Genomic DNA, 20,079 nt, shown 5'->3' with positions numbered 1-20,079 from the left:
AGCAATTAACTCCTGCCTTACCAGGCAGACTCTACCGCTGAAATGCTCGTCTCGTGGGGCTGATCAGACCATTCATAGGCTGTATGCTACATGGTGGGACATGTTTGCAACAACCCCTCTGCCTTGCATCGGCGAGGGTGTTGCACTTGTATGGTGCGTTTTTCCCGCGCGTGACTTGCAAAAGTAGAGCATGCTGAGATTTAAACGCGCATTAAAAAAATAGTAAAATCAGCATAGAAATTTTCAAGCATTAACTGACGCTCTCTGGTTACAAACGCAGTGAGTAGGTAACTTCACAGTACGGTTTTTATCTCATATTAAGTGGATCAGATATGTAAAATCTTATCCACTGTCAGAGGCGTAACAAGACTGTAATGGGCCCAGCTGCAAACTTTGTGTTTGGCCCCATATAAGAAAACCCTTATCAATGTCTGCATCTAACACAATAAACTTTATAATATACACTCACCGGCCACTTTATTAGGTACACCATGCTAGTAACGGGTTGGACCCCCTTTTGCCTTCAGAACTGCCTCAATTCTTCATGGCATAGATTCAACAAGGTGGTGGAAGCATTCCTCAGAGATTTTGGTCCATATTGACATGATGGCATCACACAGTCGCTGCAGATTTTTCGGCTGCACATCCATGATGCGAATCTCCCGTTCCACCACATCCCAAAGATGCTCTATTGGATTGAGATCTGGTGACTGTGGAGGCTATTTGAGTACAGTGAACTCATTGTCATGTTCAAGAAACCAGTCTGAGATGATTCCAGCTTTATGACATGGCGCATTATCCTGCTGAAAGTAGCCATCAGATGTTGGGTACATTGTGGTCATAAAGGGATGGACATGGTCAGCAACAATACTCAGGTAGGCTGTGGCGTTGCAACGATGCTCAATTGGTACCAAGGGGCCCAAAGAGTGCCAAGAAAATATTCCCCACACCATGACACCACCACCACCAGCCTGAAACATTGATACAAGGCAGAATGGATCCATGCTTTCATGTTGTTGACGCCAAATTCTGACCCTACCATCCGAATGTTGCAGCAGAAATCGAGACTCATCAGACCAGGCAACGTTTTTCCAATCTTCTACTGTCCAATTTCGATGAGCTTGTGCAAATTGTAGCCTCAGTTTCCTGTTCTTATCTGAAAGGAGTGGCACCCGGTGTGGTCTTCTGCTGCTGTAGCCCATTTGCCTCAAAGTTCGATGTACTGTGCGTTCAGAGATGCTCTTCTGCCTACCTTGGTTGTAACGGGTGGCGATTTGAGTCACTGTTGCTCGAACTAGTCTGCCCATTCTCCTCTGACTTCTGGCATCAACAAGGCATTTCCGCCCACAGAACTGCCGCTCACTGGATGTTTTTTCTCTGTAAACCCTAGAGATGGTTGTGTGTGCAAATCCCAGTAGATCAGCAGTTTCTGAAATACTCAGACCAGCCCTTCTGGCACCAACAACCATGCCACGTTCAAAGGCACTCAAATCACCTTTCTTCCCCATACTGATGCTCGGTTTGAACTGCAGGAGATTGTCTTGACCATGTCTACATGCCTAAATGCACTGAGTTGCCGCCATGTGATTGGCTGATTAGAAATTAAGTGTTAACGAGCAGTTGGACAGGTGTACCTAATCAAGTGGCCGGTGAGTGTAGTGAGACTCAATTAAGATAAGGCGGGGCAATAAAACAGGAGTTTCTCTGCTGTTATCCTTTGCCCGTTGCCTGCTGTTAAAGAACTGTAAATTGATTTGCACAACGCTGCCTCCGTTTAATCCCTGGATAAGGCTGCTTACCACTATGGGCTTCCCATTCTTCCCCCAGGGATTCATCCTACAGACACCTCGGGGGTTGCCCTTGGGGGAAACCCATTGCATCAGCCTCTCCCTCCATATTTCTTGCACACACCACCCGCTGGCGACCTGCCAGGCTGTAGGTCAGCCCTCCGGTACCCATACCAAGCACCGTGACCACAGCGTGCCCAAGGCCTCCAGGCCCACAAACAAAGGTCAGGTCCTAGTGGGGGATGCACATATCTATTGACAAACCTTAAAAAACCTTAATAAAAATCATATTCAACATAAAATTTAAGTTTGCTATATAGGATTATAGTATCAGATGGCACCTTAGTGAAATGAAATGTATGGAGAACTATGGTTCCTATTTGACTCAAGTTTCTTTTAATACTGTCGTATGACATTCTTCCAGTTAAAATATGACAAACCTATCGGTATCTGATTTTCCTTTGGTCTCACAATTATTTACACAGAGCATATAAAATTACCATTAAGATGTGATAAGTAATTTCCAAACCAATGTAGAAGAAACGGACCCTAACAGTGATTGCCCACAAATATCAGTTCTGGATGGTTTCGACCAAACACTGCTATTTAGAGACGACACATAGAAAGTCCAATGAGGTACCATACAACAACACATGAAGAACCAAAATGTGCATGCTACCACAAAATGCCCATGCAGAAAACCAAAGTTAGGAGTGAATGAGAAGAGGAATAAAAAGGCTACAAGAAATAACTGTTGAAATCCACATTAAGACTATTTTAGATGTGAGGTAATTTTATCTATCACTAAAACCTGCCTCACACATATAATTGTCACGCAATGTTTGCTATAGCCATATGACGAAAGTTATTAAAGCTTTTATAGATATGCTCAGCCAAATAAACTATGGTTACAAAGCGCTATTCTCAACTCTCCTTTCAATATCACAGTTAAATTCCAAAGAATTTTTATAGGGAACCTGTCACCAGGGACCTCATCTTCACTAAAGACAGGTTGCAGAAGCCCATTACAGCTGCAGTGCAAATCTGCCTCTCTGCCTTTTCTAAGCCTTTGCATTACGATATAATTGTGTGTTATAACTTACTCTAAAATCCTGGGGTAGTCACAGGGGTTGGGCTTTGGTTTGGATTCATTTCAAAAAACAACATATGACTTGTCTGTGTTACTCCTCAGATCTCAGAGCTCCTTCCCAGAGGTCACAGCATGGTGAGTTGACATCGGTGTGAGTGGGTGGAGCTGTATAGGAGCACAAAGGTGGGGCCAATGTTTGAAAAATGAGTGACACAGACAAGTCACATGTTGCTTTTTAAAATGCATCCAAACCAAAGTCCAGCCCCTGTGACTACCCCAGGATTCTGTCAGGATGCTAGAGTAAGTTATAACACACAATTATATAGTAATGCAAATGCTTAGAAAAGGCAGAAAGGCAGATTTGCACTGCCGGTGTCATTGGCTTTTACAATCTGTCTTTAGTGACAGGTTCCCTTTAAGCTAAAATTGGAAGATATATTTTTTGCCCACAAATCCTGAGTAAAATTGACCTGATTTTGTGAAACAACCCTTTCACTCTTATCTGTTCACTGTTTTAGGGCTTTTTATAACGCAGTGGCAGAAGAGTGCAAAGAAAAACTTTAAAAAAAAATCTAGTCATTAGCAAATAGTAATTTATTAGCTGTTCAGCAAACAGTGCCATTATTTTCACTTTGTCAGGTTGTTGCCAGCACCATATTAGCAGTGGCTGGAGACTTGTTTGTCACGGGGTTGTACCTCTCAGTGACTTATAGCATGCATGCATTTGCTTGGTGTGTGTGTGCATTTGTCTACAGCTCCCTCCCCTTTCCTCTTGTTATACAGCAGGTGAAGACACAGCAGTCAGTCTTGAATGGATGCAAACCATATAAACCTGCTCCAGAAGACGGGGTAAGCATTCTATCCGTACCTTTGTTCTTTATCTTGTAAGTTATCACATACACTTCCATATCTTCACAATGATTCTCCTAAAGATATTCTGAGAGAAGTCTACTGAATATTACATCACAGATTATAGGTTACAGTATAAGGTAAATGTGAGGTTGAGCTCCATGTTCTGCCTGATATATGCTTTAAGGTGGTTTCACATGGGAGCGTGTGCTCTGCTTCCGTTGCGCATCTGTTGCGTTTTGTCTCTGTTGTGTCTCCATTTTTTTGTTTCCACCTGCGCAAAAAAAACTGAAGGTTTAGAATTGCTTTGAAAATAACACCTGGTCTCAGACTCACCAGTGAAAAAACTAACATTTTATCAGTATTTTGCGGACCCATACAATTTAGCGTCAGTGAAAATCAACAGACGTTTCAAAATTTTTTTCCACAAACGGATCAGTGCAAAAATAAGCCAATGTGCAAACACATTGAAAACAATGGCTTTGACAATGACCAAAATTTTTCAAAAGTATAGCAATCCGCATTAAGTGCAGTTTGCCTCATGAATGTGAAGGCTGCACCAGATTATTGAATACTGGAACGTGGTCCTCCAGCACTGCTCTGGAACCATCATTTTTTGGTGCATACAGCATTCAACGCAATTCTGTCTAATCATTTTATGTAGTGTGTTGCAAACTCCAGCAAAGCACCTTTTTAGGTGCACATTTTTTTTTGTTTTGTCGGACACAGAGCTGCCGCAAGACAAAACTGGCGCAGACACTTCATAAATACATTTGCAAGCTCCAAAAATGTTCTTTTCAGTGTAAAGTCGGAAAGAAAACTGGCACAGCCAATTTAATAGATCTGGACCAATGTGCTAAGGATTTGTCTCCTCATTTTTGGAATTAATTTTTGAAACCATAACCAGGAGTTTATATAATAAAATAGACAGACCTTGTGTTCTTTCCATTAAGGATCCACATCTGATTTTGGCTTTAAAAACTCCATACAATATTGGTTGGTGGAGTGTGGCCCAAGGATCATTTATATGGTGGGCTCCAGCAACCTCTGTTTGTCTTTGAGCATTCCATCTCTGGTCACCTCAAGGATGCATAAACAGACAGTGACCAGTAACAATACCATCATAGGCCTGTAAGAATGACCTCCAAATGTGAACTTACATGAAATGTATAAGAGATTAGGGAGCTTCTCTAGGGGCACTATATCAGGGGGGCCTCTACGCAATGACCCCTTCTATAGCCTATGTCCACATTGAGTGGTTCTACATTTAAAGGGAACCTGTCACCAGGGACCTCATTTTCATTAAAGACAGGATACAGAAGCCCATGACACCTGCATTACAAATATGTCTTTCCGCTTTCTCTAAGCGTTTGCATTACAACATAATTGTGTGTTGGGGTTGGGCTTTGGTTTGGATGCATTTCAAAAAACATGTGACTTGTATGTGCGGCAGGCTGTCTCCATGTTTGTGCTCCTGTACAGCTTGTCCCTCCCCCACTGATGTCAACACACAAGGCTGTGAACTCTGAGAATATGTATGATATATTATGAAATCTTCAATATTGCATTAAAAAAGTGTCTGGTTTTAATTCTTGACGCGATAATCTATCAATACTATTATATAACAAATTCTAATTAAACAGATGTAGAAATGATCATTAGTTTCCCCTTATGGCAGTGACCTGCTGCTAAATGTCTCCAATATTACATACTATAAGGCTATATTCTCATTGGCCCTCATTTGCTAAGGTCCTCGCGCTTGTACATGTACTGCTTGTACATGTATTTAAGAAGTGCCCAAGCCACATTGGGGTGGACACAACACTTTATGGCGCACACTGCAGTATACCCGAAGCAACACAGAATTCTGCACTGAAATGGGTATTTATGGAGCTCAGTCGAACCGTGCGCCACATTTATCATGCAATGGCTGACAGAATTGTGTTGCATGCCCCATGTTAAAGGTGCACCAAAAAAAATGGTGCACTCTGTCCGAGCTGTGCAGGGGGCACCAGATTCATGAAGAACTTGCACCACAAATCCTGAATCTGAGGCCCTCTGCGCACCACATCGGCTACACATAGTGCAGTCTACACTGTTTTTAGTAAATGTGCGCCATTGTGTCTTACTTATGACAGCAGCTAACCCTTACATGTTCCATGCAAAAAAATAAACCACAAACTAATTCTCAGCCATGCAAAATGCAAAGCGTTTGTGTGAATATACACTCAGTTTCTGCATATTCATCTGGAGACTTCCCCTTTATGCAGACTTATACAGCAAACTTGATCCCCCCCCCCTCTTCCCCCTGCTCTGACCTGTCGTTCTACACCATGTCTAAAATTCTGCTGTTAGACCTTGATCTATATGTGAGCTTTCACCAACATTCCATTCGTTTACACCACCTGTGAAAACTGAAAATAGTTCTTATCAAAATCAATACACCTTCCAAACCTGTACGGCGACTAGTAAGTTGTTCTTCCTGAGGTCGCTTAGAGCTTTTTCCATGAACACCCATCTTTTGATCACTTTTTTCGAGTCTGTGGTACTTAGTACTTTTATGTATGGGGCTTGTGCATGGGGTCCGTGTCTGTCTGCCCAGGACCAATGCAAATGCAGGAAGATCCTTAAAAAAGCGAGTTCTATCCATCTGTTCAATACGAATAAGGGGGCGAAGATAGCTTCGAGTGGCGAATAATTTCCGGGTAAACTTTGAGTTTGTTTCTTATTGTGTATATTTTAGTAGTTTTTATTCAATATATGTTGTATGTCCGTGGTATTTTTGTATTTTTGTAACGTATTTAAAATGTGTCTCTATGGCCTTTTGTGACAACTTTCTTTTCCTCCGTCGGGGGATAATAAAATTGTTTATTATTTATTATTATTTAAACCCGTCTGTCCAGATCTGCCTCCAGCACACTATAACCTCAGTGCTCTGCTCCTTCACCTCGTGTCTCCATCTAAAATCTGTTGGATTGTGAGCCCTCGCATGCAGGGTCCTACTTCATGTCCAAAACTAGCTCAGCTCAGTCTAGTTTTGTGTCTCTTGAATAGGTCTTCGCATGTAAGCTATGCGAACCCCTTATCAAATGTGCATCCCCCTGGAATTAGTGCTACTTGGAGTGGCTGTGGGATAGGCTTTGGAAAGGTCACAGTATTCCTAATTCTCTGGTACTACGAAAACAGAGAAAAAAATCCTTGTTCTGTTTAAAATGTAGATCCAATGTATTTACATGTACATTACACATAACATAAAACCACAAAAACCATTATAATGTTCATCTGACACTTTTCTGACCCTTACAGTGTCCAGCCATAGACTCTGGTAATATCACAGTCTAATTTTGCTATAAAGATGTATCCGCCACAGGAAAAATACAGCTAAAATAAGGGATTTATAGAAATTGCATCTACTATGATACATCAGGTATTGCGAATGATGATTTTGTGACAAGTTACCTTCTTTAGGTGTTGAGGCTAATATTTTACTGTTAACAGATATTACACATATACATATAAAATCATCAGCCTGAATCAAAAACACTTATATTCATAAAAAAATGTAATCATTAAAAGGTTCCAGGAAGAGGATAGTATAGTTTTCACAACAGAGGCAGGGATCTTGTAGCTTGTTGTATAATGGATATACGAAAGGAAAGGCTTCCAAGCATTAGGAACCCCTCCCCACTAAGTACACCCTTGGCACATGGCACCGGGGCTCAGGTGTGACTTGCACCGAGGGCTCCCGATGTATAGATACATTCACATAAATACAGCTGCGAGGAGGGAGCTTTCCTGTTTAGAGTGCGTGTTACTCTAAGACTTTGTGTGTATTGATGTAGTAAGCTTTAAAATGATATATTACAGATCTCAAGGCTTTAAATGTAATCGTTTATAATACCTTAATGGTAACCTGTCTCTAGACTTTACCCTATTAAAGTACTTGCCCCATTAGGCTTTGTTTGAAATCTTGCCCCTTTACCTCAATCTCCCCTAATGTCATGTGAAAATGAGCAGAGAAGAGTCATATTTTGCCTGAGATAAGTCAGATTTAGAGGCTGAAAGGGGACTGTCACTTCAAACACCCCCCTCTTTGGTTCTATAGTGTGCTTTTGGTGTCATATTAAACATAAGACTCATCTTTCAGATTGGGTTTATAGAGACAGTTTAAAAATAAGCAGGAGTCAGATCTGTAGCTCACATTCACCTCTATGCATTTAACTGCCTGTATCTCCGTTTCCGTAGATCTCTGAGATATATTATTCTGTTTCAGTGATCATATTTTTTTTTTTTGTATCTTTCTTTTTATTAGTTTTTCTAAAACAATATGTAACAAAAATACAATGCATGTATTACAATGGTTACAAATGTTGGCATATGGTATCAGAGTTTCCAAAATGTAGATATAAGTCAAGCAATACATGTTATAATCAGTGATCATATTTCTAGGTACTATAGAACCAAAGAAAGTGATGCTCTCCCTGTAGCCTCTATAGTTAACTCATCTCAGGAAAAACATAACTCTTTTCACATGACTTTGGGCAAGAGTTTTTACAGGTAAAAGGGGTAAGATTGAATTTCAAAGGGCATTTTATACCCTTCCCTTTTTTCACAAATTTTCTACATGTGTGTCTGTCATATTGGTTGAATTATCTGATATTGACATGACGTTTCATTTCTTCTGATTTACAGTGTTTTCAAAAATGGCCTTATGTTGCACACGGATGACATCGAAAACATTCAATTTTGGATTTCTTATAGGGTTTCTTACAACGTTCTTCCTTTTCGGATACAATGTGGAAGTTAAAAGGGAGCCGCCACCAAAATGGGTATGGAAAAAGTCAATGAAAATGCACAAACCAGGTAAAAACCTTTGGCTCATATTCAAACTAGTAAATAATTTATAGACATCAGAAAACAGATACAATCGTAATTCATAAGGGGATTTTAGAGCAAAAGGGTATTTTTTTTTAATTATTGTTGTTATTATTGTTTTCCATTTTTCCATTCCCATTTTTTAGTCGCCACCTTCCAAAGGCCATAAATCTATTATTTTTCAGGTTACAAAGACATGTGAGGGCTGATTATCTTATTATTATTTATTGAAATATGGACTATGTGCAATAATGAGGAAGTCTAACACTTTCTATACATGGAGATATGAGATTTGTATATATGTTAATGAGATTTAAAAAAAAATATATATAGTAATCTCTGGTGACACATTCATTTTAAGATCTATAGGTGCTTGGCCAGAAGTATATGTGATAGTTTGAGTGAATACTGTATGAAAAAAATACTATATGAATACTGCTTACTTGTACATTATTATCCATTTCGATTGCCTACATGAGGTATGCCTGTGTTAGAACAACGTTAATAATTTTTTCTAGCAGTTAACCTGTCTATTTATAAATTTTCTGTGTATTTGAAAAGTGCAGATGACAGTAGTATAAGTGAGGAGCTGGAGCGAAAAGTACGAGTGCTCTGCTGGGTCATGACAGCACCAGATAACTTGAAGACTAAAGCAATTCATGTCAAAAATACCTGGACACGTCACTGCAATGTAACCTTATTCATGAGCTCTGTCACAAGTGATGAGTTTCCTACTATCGGACTGGGCACCACAGAAGGCAGAGATCAACTCTACTGGAAGACCATCAAAGCGTTCCACTACATACATGAGCATTACTTGGATCAAGCCGAATGGTTTTTAAAAGCAGATGATGATACCTATGTAGTCATGGAGAACCTACGCCTCATGCTTTCCAATTACACATCTGACCAGCCTATATATTTTGGCAAACGCTTCAAGCTCTTAGTCAAGCAGGGATACATGAGTGGAGGGGCCGGTTACGTACTGAGTAAAGAGTCCCTTCGGCGATTTGTGGAAGGATTTCGGACAGGTAACTGCACTCACAGATCTGAGCTGGAGGATGTAGAACTTGGAAAATGTATGGAAACAATGGGAGTAGTTCCTGGTGAGAGTCGAGATGATGAAGGAAGGGAGACGTTTAATCCATTTACTCCAGAGTATCATTTAACCAGTTCATTTCCAGCAGAGTATATAAATTATTGCTTCTATACGGCCGTGGAGGTAAGAAATTGAATGTTGTTAATTTTTTCACTCACATTCCACCATAAGTTGTCTAACACAAAGCTACTTATTATAGTATAAATCATGCACTATTGAAGGACTATTTCCTTAGGATAAGTCATCAATATCAAATTGGCAGATGTCTAATACCCAGTACCCCTACCTAGAGATGAGCAAACCCGTAGTTTCAATTCAGGTTCAGCCGCACGACCTACAAGATGGCCATGGCTAGTAGCAAGGAACAGCAATTTGCCAGATAGGCTGTTTGGCTGCCAATCCGGCAATACGTCTGGGTCACGTGGCTGAACCCGAACTCATACTATGGTTACGCTCATCTATACCCCTAACCAATCAGCTGAGAATAGAGGCAGAAAGACAACTTTGTTATCTATATAATGGAAAACAACAACTGCTCAGATGGTACTTAATCTAGGTATAAAGGGATCAATTATCCTAAATTTAAGTCCTCAATAAACAAAAAGGTTCCACAGCTTTCTTATATTGTTTATTGGTGCAATTTCTCACCGATTTCATGACATGGCATGGCTTTCAGTAAATGAGAGCAATCTTGTACAGTATATATTCATGAGCTACAAATCTGTACCTGGCCATTTGTGCTGTTATCTACAGTATTAGGGTGGTGCCACATGTTCCTATTTTGATTCTGTTTTGTAACGGATTGAAAATGCACTGGCGAGGCCTTGGACGATCGCATGTGATCAGCAATCAGTGCCCAGTGTCATGCATTTGCACAATACAAGACACCGGGCACTGATTGCCTATTGCATGCCTCCGCTGGCCGCCCCAGTGCATTTTGAACCCTTTACAAATGGAATCAAAACGGGAACGTGTGACACCACCCTTAAATACATTTGTACAAACTCAAGACTTTTCTGTATGAACTAAACAGATGGCAACTTACTGCAGATGCAAATATACAATGGGTATAAATTGTTTGTTTCATTGCAGCCAATTGGTAAGATCAAAATTGGTAAGCCAATTGGTTTTACTCATTACACTCTGCACAACTAAAATGTAGATATTTTTGCTAATTTAGTAAACAAGAAAAAGTGAAATATCATATAAATATTCAGACCCTTTGCTTAGTATTCTTCCTTGCACATCCTCTCCATTTCCCTCAGGTTGTCTTTTCAGAGACTTTCCAATATATCTTCTGCATCAATATCTCATGATTTTCTAGATCTCTGCTTGCTGTAATGCTGCTTGCTGTCCTGCTATAGAAAGCTTCATTGTTTATTTCAAGTGGACAGAAATCTGACCATGGTCACACAGGTGCACGGCTGGTTATATCACAGAATAATCAGAGCCGTGTGATATAATTAGCCGCGCACCTTTGTGACCATGGTCAGATTTCTATCCACTTGAGATAAACAATGAGCTTTCTATAGCAGGACAGCAAGCAGAGATCTAGAAAATCATGAGGTATTGATACAGAAGATATAATGGAAAATTGTATAACTTTTCATTATTCAGACAACATTTATTTGCTGAAATGGGAACATCCCTTTAAATTGTAGCTTTGTCTGTAGGCTGGAAGGTGAACCAATACATCTTTAATTACTTGCAGCCTCATCCATCCATCTTCCTATCACCTCTGAAGCGCTTTCAGTCTCTGCTGAAGCAAAGACAGTTGCATACCTCCCAACCGTCCCGCTTTCGGCGGGACTGTCACGCTTTTTAACCCCAGTCCCGCCGCCCCGGGAGGATAGGGGAATGTCACGCTATTCCCCGCATTGTCCCGGGCCAGGAGACTGAGTCCCGTCTCCTGGTCCCGGGACCAGGGTCCGACTTGCCTGGCTGAGAGTAACCGCGGACGCGGTGACCGTGGTAACCGCGAGGGGGGGGGGGCGGGGGGTTCGGGTGGGCAGGGCACACCTGCTGGCTGCAGCACACACTACCTCTGGGGATCATCACAGCAGTGAATGTGGTCAAGGACCTTCGATGAGGTCATGACCATGTGACGCCTATGTGGGAGGAGCTACTGAAGACCCCGGTAGAGGTTGCTGCCATGCATGCCGAGGTATGTATGAGAAGTTATACAGAAGCAGTGCAAGGAGGTGAGACAGGTATATAATGTGTGGGGGGGCAGTGTGACAGGTATATAATGTGTGGGGGGGCAGTGTGACAGGTATATAATGTGTGGGGGGGCAGTGTGACAGGTATATAATGTGTGGGGGGGGCAGTGTGACAGGTATATAATGTGTGGGGGGGCAGTGTGACAGGTATATAATGTGTGGGGGGGCAGTGTGACAGGTATATAATGTGTGGGGGGCAGTGTGACAGGTATATAATGTGTGGGGGGGCAGTGTGACAGGTATATAATGTGTATATATGTGATCTAGTGAAAGGGGGTTGCTTTAAAATTTTTCTTTTTTTTTCAATTTTTTAAAAAAAATGTTACCATTATTTTAGACTCTCTAATATAATATACTGGAATACTAGTGTATAGCAATATTACTGCTGATCTCTAATAGCCTCTCATCTGCTATTAGAGATCATTACACATGGCAGGCCTACTAGTCTCAATGGGACTTTTGTCGCAAACGCAGACAAAAGCGCCACGTGTGGCGCCAGCCTAAGGCTAAATTTACCTCATGTGGTCAGCACCCAGATCCAGTCACTACCACCATCCATGAGTTACTTATACATAGTAGGGTGTAGACACCTCAACGACACAGGCAATGCACCCTGATGATTTACCCAAAACATGCAATCACTACATAGACTATGTTAAAATGAGCTGCTAACATAATCCCTTCAGAAACTCAGATTCTTTAGGGCTACAGGCAGAGGCTTATTAAACTTATAGATCAAAAACATAGAAAAGAAGGGGAAATGGATGAAGACTAAAATACCATTGGATAGTAGTGAAAAAGTATAAACATTTATTGGTTACATTGTGATTGATAAAAACAAATATGACAAATAAAAAGGAAGGATGGCTGCAGGAGACAGAAGTTCATATAGACCAGGAACTCTGAGGTACAGGAAATAAATGCTACAGAGTAAAAGGCATGCTGATAACAAAGCTCAGTAGATGAGTTACAGCAGTATATGTGCCCAAATAATTAACAGACCGCTTGAGAAAGACCGGCGGGTAGAAACGCGCGTTGGGGCATTTCCAGCGACCAGGTAACTATGAGTACAGGCTTGGCACTCACAGCTGTGTTAAACGTATAGGGCTAATGACTATCTTAGTCACCTGATGATGCATATGTAAATGCCATTTCACTGCTGTTAATTATTTGGGCACATATACTGCTGTAACTCATCTACTGAGCTTTGTTATCAGCATGCCTTTAACTCTGTAGCATTTATTTCCTGTACCTCAGAGTTCCTGGTCTATATGAACTTCTGTCTCCTGCAGCCATCCTTCCGTTTTACTTGTCATATATGTCTTTATCAATCACAATGTAACTAATAAATGTTTATACTTTTTCACTACTATCCAATGGTATTTTAGTCTTCATTCAATTCCCCTTCTTTTCTATGTTTTTGATCTATAAGTGTTATATATGGGGATAAAGTAAATCCTCCTGGTGCATTTTCTTCATACAGGTATAGGTGTGTTGTCACCTTGTTAATATATTCTCATTTTTGTTACCATATTTATACACATTTTTATGATAGGGGCTTATTAAAGTTGACACTTTAATATACATAAAAAATACAATACACTCAAATGAACTTGTCAGATTACAATGAAAGAAAAACGTTAAAAACAATATAGATACGAGATATACAAACAGTTTGTGGGGAAAAAAACAACTTACCCTTACTATCAGATGGTGAGTGGCAAATTGGCCGGAGGACATAGCATGGAGAGAATTGGACCAGTCTTCTAATGAATGGAGTCCTCAGAAGTGAACAAGGCCATTTCACTAATTTAAAGCCAGTGGGTTTTTGAACCCCACCACTGGCTGTGATGTCACTGTGAGGGGGAGTTTCTCCCTTCAAAGAGATACTGGCTGATTCTGGGGTTTCATTAAAACCCCATAACATTTGATTGGAAGATGGCACAACCGTGCCATTGCTTCCAATCACCAGGGTACCTTGCTACCTTTCACCCCACATTGAACTTGGGGTGTCTTGGCCTCACATAAGGGTTTGTTTGCAATTGGCTGGGTTCCCCTGCAGCTAGGCTTCTGAAACTCGGTCCAGGATTGTATCTAGATCCTATAATTCTTCTGTGTAACTGGGGTCCCATAATTATAAATTATGCCCCAGTTATGGGCAGCTATGATATTTCTTTGTCTCTCATAGTCTTTTTTTTATGTTGGAAAAAAACACATGTCCACTATTCCTTTGATCTCTTTGTCCCCAGAGTTAAGCTAGAAGAAGTGTGAATTTTTGCACTTGGGGTAGAGAAGCTTCCAATCTTTAGTGATCAAGGAATCTCCTGGGGTGTTGGCTGCAGCTATCCTTCCTGCCAGTTATAACACTAATTAACATTTGCTCCTCCAGTCAGTCACAAATTTAAGAAGACGCAATGAAAAGAGGAAAAAACAAAAAAAAATGTAGAGTTGGTGCAATATTATCACAATCATTGTAATGTACTTTTGGGAAACTTTAAGGTGACCCTAATTGGTGAGTATTCTTGTGTTCATCAGGGTCCCAAGTGTTGCTCAGACCTGGCTATATCCTTTCACTATGTGAATGGGGAACTTATGCATACATTGGAGTATTTCACTTACCACCTGAGAGCATATGGATACCAGTATAGATACAAGCCACGACTGTCAGATCTTACCTACCACCTGCAGTTTGAAAGCATTAACAGAAGAAGCCAACAAACTACAGTGAGACCTGAGGTGAACGTGTCATCTAATGCACACAAAGTCCAAACTAATGTATAGAACTAAAAAGCCCCAGGTACAGTTTTTATAACACTTGATTCCTATTTTCCATATTTGTGTGATGGTTGTATATAATGACTAGAAAACTCTAGATGGTATCTGCTCCTCTAGGGACTGATCTTATACACTACGCTGAATGTCTACCTCGAAATTCCATTTCTACAGATAGGGGATCACATGACTCTGATATATTGTTATGCTATCTCAATACTAGAAAACACAACAGGGACTTCAAAATCATAATAATACATTTTACAACCTCATTGATGCAAATGTAAGCTGTAAATAAAAAAAAACATTGTTGCAAGGTTATCATTCATACACTTACATAACACTTTTCTGGACTGCGACGCTAGCGCACAGGGTGCGGGGTTCGGGGCGATCGCATATGCATTTCCATATGCGATGGGGTTATCAATCGAATGTGTTTCCCGGGAAACGCGTATGTGATCGGCCCGATCCCCACCCCCTGTGCGCTAGCGTCGCATTATGAACGCGATGCTACCAGAACGTTTGACAGCGCCCTCAGGGTGCAGTCACATGTAGCATTTAGCACATGCTTTTCAAAATGCATTGCGACAGCTGAAGAGAGATTTGCCTAATTAAACATCGGTTAACATTTGTGTTAACAGTTGGATTTTGTAAACACAAATGTTAACAGCTGTTTCATTAGGCAAATCTCTCTTCAGCTGTGGCAATGCATTTTACCAAACATGGGGTTTCTAGGCCTCACATTAGGGGTGTTTTGTAATTGGCTGGGTTCCCTTGCAGCTTGGATACTGCTGATTTGTAGAATACTGACTTCATAGACTCCATCTAAATCTGCTTAGCGCTTTTGTCTACAACTAACATTGCGATCAGAGATTACTGTTTTCTCTTGCGACACAGAAATCTTCTAAAACATTTATCTGGGTTTCTGTAACCCCATCTTAAAGAGTCTATTGGGGAATTTATCATATGCTGGCAAGTCATTCAGCAGCCCCTCCACCTGCCAGATATATCAGAAGGCTTCGTCCTCCTGATATTTCTGGCGGGCAGCTGTCCTGTCATAGCAGGGCCTGGATTAGAATTTCCCTATACCGTGTGCCTAACAAGACGGCTCCCTTCATGCCCTCCACTATCACATTAGACATGGAGGTGGTGCAAAGGGGAAAAAATTTAGAATTTTATGGCAATGTGCAAGCAGTTATTTCAGGGCTTGTACAGAAAAAAATATGTTTGTTAAAAATACAGCTCTTGAGGGAGCTACGGATATTAGGCAAGTTGAACGCAAGGGGAAATGCAGATTAAGAATATATAGAGTGCCAAGCCACTACCTCAGATCAAGATGTGGAATCTCCATAGAAAATAGAAATAAAAGCACTGTCAGGTGCTCCGAACAAACAATAAAAGAGCTTGCTACCCGTCTCCTTTTCTTTCATCCACTGATCCAGTTGGTACCTGTACAGACTGCCTTGGAAGAAACGCACAACAGTTGTCCGGCGGATCCTATATAGTTTTTTCGGCTCCTTGTGTAGACTAGAAGGTAGACAGATCCATAGTGCAAATTGCCCCAAACTCATTGAATGCTTTAATTAACCCCTTCACGCTCTGCAGCAGATATATACACCGCAGAGCTGTGAAGGGTGTATGAAGAGTGAGGCACTCCCCTGAATGGTTTATCGAGGGGTGTGTATGCCACTCCAGAGGTCTCTATTGGTGCAACGATATAATGAGAATCCCCATAGAGGAGAGGCACTTCCCTGTTTGGTCGATAGGGAGGTGTGACCTCCGTAATTTATGATTGGTTAATAGGAAGGTGTGTTCTCTCGAAATCTAGATTTCATTAGCTGTATTCCATAATACATTCCCCCATAGAAATGAGGTGCTTATCAGATTGGCCAAACAATGGAATGGAAATAGCCATAGAACTGAGGCACTCTTCTGATTGGTTAAGAAAGAGGTGTGACTCTCTATATTCACATCTATTGGTAGTCCGTTAAAACTAAAATTCTCATAGAGGAGGCGATCCTTTGATTGGATACTAAGACTATTCTGACATCTTGCAAATTGATTGGACAAATGATCCTCTAGTTTTTATTGGAGAACAAAATAGCGGGAAGTCTGAAAAGTTTGTTTGTAGGATTCCGATTGGTTTATATAAAAGTATATAAAAAAACGGGGAAATTTAATTGTGTATTAAATGAAATATTTTTGTAAATGTATTATAAAAGAAATATAGAAATTTGTGAGATACGAGCAGGTATACAGATATTTAAAGAATTCTCTTATTTTTTCCATATGTATGTATGCATAATAAAAGGACTTGTTAGCATAGCCAGCGACATGCCCCGGAAGAGGCCATACGGCGAAACCCAGGGTTGGACACATATGTTTGCTGGCTTGAGCATGCATTGATCTTACACAAAGAGCTGTGTTATCGTTGTTTGTGAGTATAATAAATTCCTTTTAAAGCATTTAATGAGTTTTGGGCGATTTGCACTTTGGATCTGTCTACATTCTAGTCCACACAAGTAGTCGAAAAAACTATACAGGATCCGCCAAGGACACCCAACTTACAGATGACTCCTAGTTACAAGCGGACCTCTGTGCACACTTTGACTTCTGGTGAAGCTCTCTGCATACAAAGACTTTTAAAATTATTTGATAAACTTTTTTTGTAGATTTTTAAACTATATGTCATTATATTAAAACAGATATACATATATTTTATTAAACGCTTTGGAATTTGATGGCGCTACATCGATAACGATTATTATTATTTATATGAATGACTTTTGTTAAATTTGAAATTGTATTTTTAGCATTAACAAGTCTCATAGGTTTTTAAATGTCTCTCATGATGTCTTGAAAGTAAAACATTTGTGAAGTATTTTTCTTTCTGTGAACTGTTTAATCTTTGTATACTTGTTACTATTCATGTGGAGGATTGCAGGATATTTGTAGATTTAGAACCAAGCCTATGTGTACTGCTCCCTCTAGTGGTCACAGTGCTCATAGGCCTGCTTCTAACTCTATTCTGAGATTCCATGCTCCCCCCCCCCCCCCCTCAGGAGAGTGTGTGCTGTAGGTTTACAGTATTTCAAATTGTTCCTTGAATTTGGCTGCCAACGCCTAAATCAGGAGTTAATAGCCTTGTGACTACCCCTGAAGTGAAATCCAGATCACTGTGTAAGAGTTAAAGGGATATGCCCATGAAAGAAAATTCTCAAATTTCAATCCCCTAGTGATGTTTACACAATAAAGATAATTTTTAAACCCCTTACTCTACAATTTTACTCGGTTTTATTGATGTTTTAGCTCTCATCACTGTAAGATTCCAGAGTGTGGGTGGGGACTCTCTAACCAGACACTTCATGATCCCTTTAGTTCTGTGTGCTGACAATGTGGTTAGACTATCAGGGTTCAGGTTTATATACACTTTTATTTAGCTTCTGAACATTCTGCTAGTATCTGACACATATAAAGAGAGATGAAACAGATCAGAGATCCAGATGCATATTACACATGGCATTCTCAGCTCTGCTATAACAGTCATACACTATCAGCTCTGCTATATACCTCCCTCCCCCTCCTCTGGATAAAGACCTTATCTATGTTTAGCTTATAGATTTACTCTCCTCATGCTGGTGCTTACCGTCAGGAAGTCTTTGTGTGTGAGCTTGTCTTTCTAATGCAAGGGTGAGGGGTTGGAGGCAGAGAGCAGCTTACTGCAGCATCGGACATGAGAATAATATGTCTTCCCAACCCTTAATTCAGAAGATTTAGGGTCGGATCCAGGGGCAACCAAAATTGTGTACACCAGAACTGATAGAGACAGGTTGGAATTATTTTTTGAAATGCTGTATTTTGTATTTATAACAGCGAATTAGAGGATGCGTTATTTGGTATCCTTATTATATTTAAGAATCTTGTCTTTGTGGGAATACCCCTTTAAAGTGACTCTGGTTGTTTTAGTTCTCCCATAGACACTGCACATGGAGAGCAGTGGACATATATGACCTGCTTTATCTTCTACCTGGCCACAAGATGAAGGGGATGTGGGAGCTCCTATTCAGTAGATGGGTGTGCGTGCTTCTAGAGGGACCAGAATCTAAAAGGCATTTATAAAGATACAGACTGAGAAAACTCACCGATAAATAGCTACCATCACAACATGTCATTAAATATTTTTTTTTCTAAATTTAATAAGATGGCTCCACACACACACATTGCAGAAATCTATAATATGTATTTGATTAATTATTAAAGGGAACCTACCACCACAAATCTACCTATAAAGGTAGATCGGGTGGTAGGTGGATCAATGGGATGTGAGGATAGCCCTTTTAAGGGCTAATCCTCACGTCCCCACACTTTTTTGTTAACTTTTATTAGACTTTTATGCAAATTTACTTATCTTATCTGAGGTTACACGAGGCGGCTACTCCGCGCCCCGGTAGCCTCTTTTCCCCTCCTTCTCACCATCTTCGGCGCGCAGCTCTGCGTAGCTGCGTGCCCTCGTCCGGCGATCCTGCCGTCTGCGCATGTAACCTCAGATGTGGCTACTCCACGCCCCAGTAGCCGCATAAGTAAATTTGCATAAAAGTCTAATAAAAGTTAACAAAAAAGTGTAGGGACGTGAGGATTAGCCTTAAAAGGGCTATCCTCACGTCCCATTGATCCACCTACCACCCGATCTACCTTTATAGGTAGATTTGTGGTGGTAGGTTCCATTTAAATATACTCTTTACCTATGTGAGAACAGACTGCATTTATTGCATTAAAAAAACCTGTTAAGCCTTAAAAACATAAAGTAAAAATAGAAAAAGGAAAAGAAGAAAAAACATAGGGAGGATTAATCACGCACTAGGGCAAGGTACTCTGGTGTGATGTAAACTACACCCCCCAACAGCACCAGACATATAGGGGCAGATTTACTTACCCGGTCCATTCGCAATCCAGCAGCGCGTTCTCTACGGTGGATCTGGGTCCGGCCGGGATTCACTAAGGTAGTTCCTCGGCTGTCCACCAGGTGGCGCTGCTGCGCTGAAGTTCCCCGGAGGCGCGCTGGAATGCCCTGAAATTCACCGGCCAATACCTAGTGAAGGTAAGTGTAACTTTCGCGACACATTTTTTGTTTTAAATGCGGCGTTTTTTCCGAATTCGCCGGGTTATCGTTCGGCCACGCCCCCCGATTTCCGTCGCGTGCATGCCAGCGCCGATGCACCATAATCCGATCGCGTGCGCCAAAATCCCGGGGCAATTCAGGGGAAATCGCCGCAAATCGGAAATATTCGGGTAACACGTCGGGAAAACGCGAATCGGGCCCTTAGTAAATGACCCCCATAGTGTATAGAGACTGCAGCCTCCTCCTATATGTGGTGGGCAGTGTGTGGT

At 40.9% G+C, this 20,079-nt stretch overlaps 1 protein-coding gene across 2 annotated transcripts; it reads left to right on the top strand.

Moving 5' to 3' along the window:
- Window positions 1-3,660: 3,660 nt before the first annotated feature.
- LOC140117781 (glycoprotein-N-acetylgalactosamine 3-beta-galactosyltransferase 1-like) lies at window positions 3,661-15,242 on the top strand. 2 transcript variants are annotated; one of them, XM_072134839.1, is made up of 4 exons: window positions 3,661-3,726; window positions 8,419-8,589; window positions 9,168-9,823; window positions 14,455-15,242. In XM_072134839.1, the coding sequence occupies exons 2-4, from the start codon at window positions 8,430-8,432 to the stop codon at window positions 14,698-14,700; spliced, it is 1,062 nt and encodes a 353-aa protein (XP_071990940.1). In that variant the 5' UTR covers window positions 3,661-3,726; window positions 8,419-8,429; the 3' UTR covers window positions 14,701-15,242. The 2 variants fall into 2 exon arrangements, with proteins under 2 accessions (XP_071990940.1, XP_071990941.1); XM_072134840.1 differs by lacking the exon at window positions 3,661-3,726 and having other exon boundaries at window positions 8,430-8,589; window positions 9,163-9,823.
- The last annotated feature ends 4,837 nt before the right edge of the window (window positions 15,243-20,079 follow it).

This window comes from Engystomops pustulosus, chromosome 2 (assembly GCF_040894005.1).
Source record: "Engystomops pustulosus chromosome 2, aEngPut4.maternal, whole genome shotgun sequence".
Lineage (NCBI taxonomy): Eukaryota > Metazoa > Chordata > Amphibia > Anura > Leptodactylidae > Engystomops > Engystomops pustulosus.
The sequence above is the reverse complement of the archived record's forward strand: the minus strand, read 5'-3'. Positions and strand labels throughout refer to the sequence as shown.